General features: G+C 38.2%; 1 protein-coding gene across 1 annotated transcript in view; it reads right to left on the reverse strand.

The window, feature by feature from the left end:
• Window positions 1-1,624, reverse strand: part of AMACR (alpha-methylacyl-CoA racemase) — a 17,934-nt gene extending 16,310 nt beyond the window's left edge. The window contains exon 1 of the mRNA XM_009318440.1: window positions 1,195-1,624. Coding sequence (XP_009316715.1) covers window positions 1,195-1,333 — 139 coding nt within the window. The 5' untranslated portion in view covers window positions 1,334-1,624. The remainder of the gene's footprint in view (window positions 1-1,194) is intronic.
• Between the last annotated feature and the right edge of the window lie 444 nt (window positions 1,625-2,068).

A 2,068-nucleotide genomic window follows, 5' to 3' on the forward strand; every position in this document is an offset into this window, starting at 1 on the left:
AATAACAAACAGAAGTATCATAATACTTTGAAATCATCTGGACTTTAAGTCAAAAGTGTTTCAGACAAGGCATCCTTTCTTTACTCTTTTTTATTCTCTGACAATCTTACATAATGAGAGAAGACTGAACCTGTCCCTGAAGAAACTTAATTCCACAACACAATGACTCCCCATAGTAGGTGATACTGGATCACCACATTTGCAGCGCTTCTGCTCTGGCCCTTTGCTGGGGCTAAAAGAAATGCTTTATCCAGTGGGAAGCCAAGAAGTTTCGGGCCACTTTCTCTCCTCCCTCACAGGCTCAGAGAAGCAGCAGAGACAGCAGCAATGTGAACAGCAGTAGGTGGGGCCATGCATGACACAGTGACTGCTACCACCAGAGTTGGGTAATTTTATTATTGTTTGTTACTGCATACTTGTAGAAACATGACACTTAAAAACAGCATACTGTCTACAACACCTTAAGGAAACATAGCATTGCCACTTTATTTTAAGCCTACTTTCCTTTTGGTTGGTATCATTGGAGAGATATTTACAGCAGAAAAGCACAAGAGTTCAAATGGCTGAGGCTGCCTAGTTTTTCTTCGCTCAAAAAAAGCTGCTCACAAACACGCAAAATAATCTGCAGCCCTTTCAGGATTATAAGCATACAGATTTCCTAGGAGTGAGGCCCTGAAGAAAGACAAAAATGTATGAAAAATTCAGTCCTCTCTTCAAAGGGAAAAACTTTATTCAGATAAAATAGCACAAAGGAAGGAAAATATTGTACAGCCTGAAAAGACATACTGATCCAGCCTAACAGCTCCCTGCTGCTGCCAAAACGAACAGCCCGTCCAGCCCATGTTTCCTCATTTCTTGTGCTGACTTTTTATGTTTGTTGGATCCCTTAATGAACTGCTTCACCTCAATAACCTGGCAGAAAAACATCCTCATTTATCCTGGACAGTTTTTGACTTGTGAGGGAGCTTACAGAGGGGTTAAGCAAGCGCCAGAGCTGACTGGAGAGCAAGGAGCAGGGAGAATCACAGGGAAAAACCTCCTTTCACTATCAGATATGCTTCAGATCTGCTCAGCTGTTTCATCAGACTGCACCTCAGGCAATTTGAGCTATCTGCAAATAACCTTTCAATAAATTTTTGAGTCTTGACTTAAGGGGGGAAAAAACTTTTTTTGACAGGAAATTTTACAGCATACCTGATAAAGCCAAATAATTGATGTCATGACCTGCAGACTTGGCGTATTTTCCTGTCTGGCCAAATCCAGTAAGTCTAGCATAGATGAGTCTGGGATTCTCTTGTAGAAGGACCTCTGGACCAAGCCCAAGTTTTTCCATGACACCTTAAAAAGACAAAGGCATGGAATCCTAATCACGTTTATTTTTAATAAGACTCAAAATATACATGGTTCAAAGTTAAATTATACAACAACAGAACTGAATTGCAATTTATGAAGTAATACATTCTAATTCATTATCCATATTACAACGTGAACAGCCAGAATGTTATAAATTACCAACATACTACATATATTTTGAATACAAGCCAATTAATTGAAAATTCAGCTTTAGGGTCCTTTCTTTTTTTTCAGTTTTTTTTCCTGTTTTACTTCACCAAAAGATTGCCAGACAGCTTGCTGTAATCCATGTACTGTTGAATGAGAGAGAAAGCTACCAAAGGCTTGTAAAAAAAAAAAAAAAAAAAGAGAAAGAGCAAACTCTTACATTTTCCACATTAAAATGACCTGAAATTGCTTCCATCTTTCACTGGAATATATTTTCCTCACCATATTAGCCTCTCAGTACCCCGCATGTTCCTGTATCTTTTAACTCACTGATGCAAATGGACCATGCCACTATTCCACATATGATCTGCAACAACTGCACAATAGAAAATGTGCTCTTTTGTAATGCAGAGAATAAGGAACTTTTAGAAATCAATGAAATGTAGGTTTGGTCAGCATGGGTTTACAGTAATCACGGCTAAAATTTTAATCTTGCAGTTCTAAAATAGTGGTTTTAAAAGAAGCAAATTCAAGTTGCAAATAAATGATAGATTTTTTATTGGCTCAG

The sequence above is a fragment of the Pygoscelis adeliae genome, unplaced genomic scaffold (genome assembly GCF_000699105.1).
Source record: "Pygoscelis adeliae isolate BGI_AS28 unplaced genomic scaffold, ASM69910v1 Scaffold272, whole genome shotgun sequence".
NCBI classification, from domain to species: domain Eukaryota; kingdom Metazoa; phylum Chordata; class Aves; order Sphenisciformes; family Spheniscidae; genus Pygoscelis; species Pygoscelis adeliae.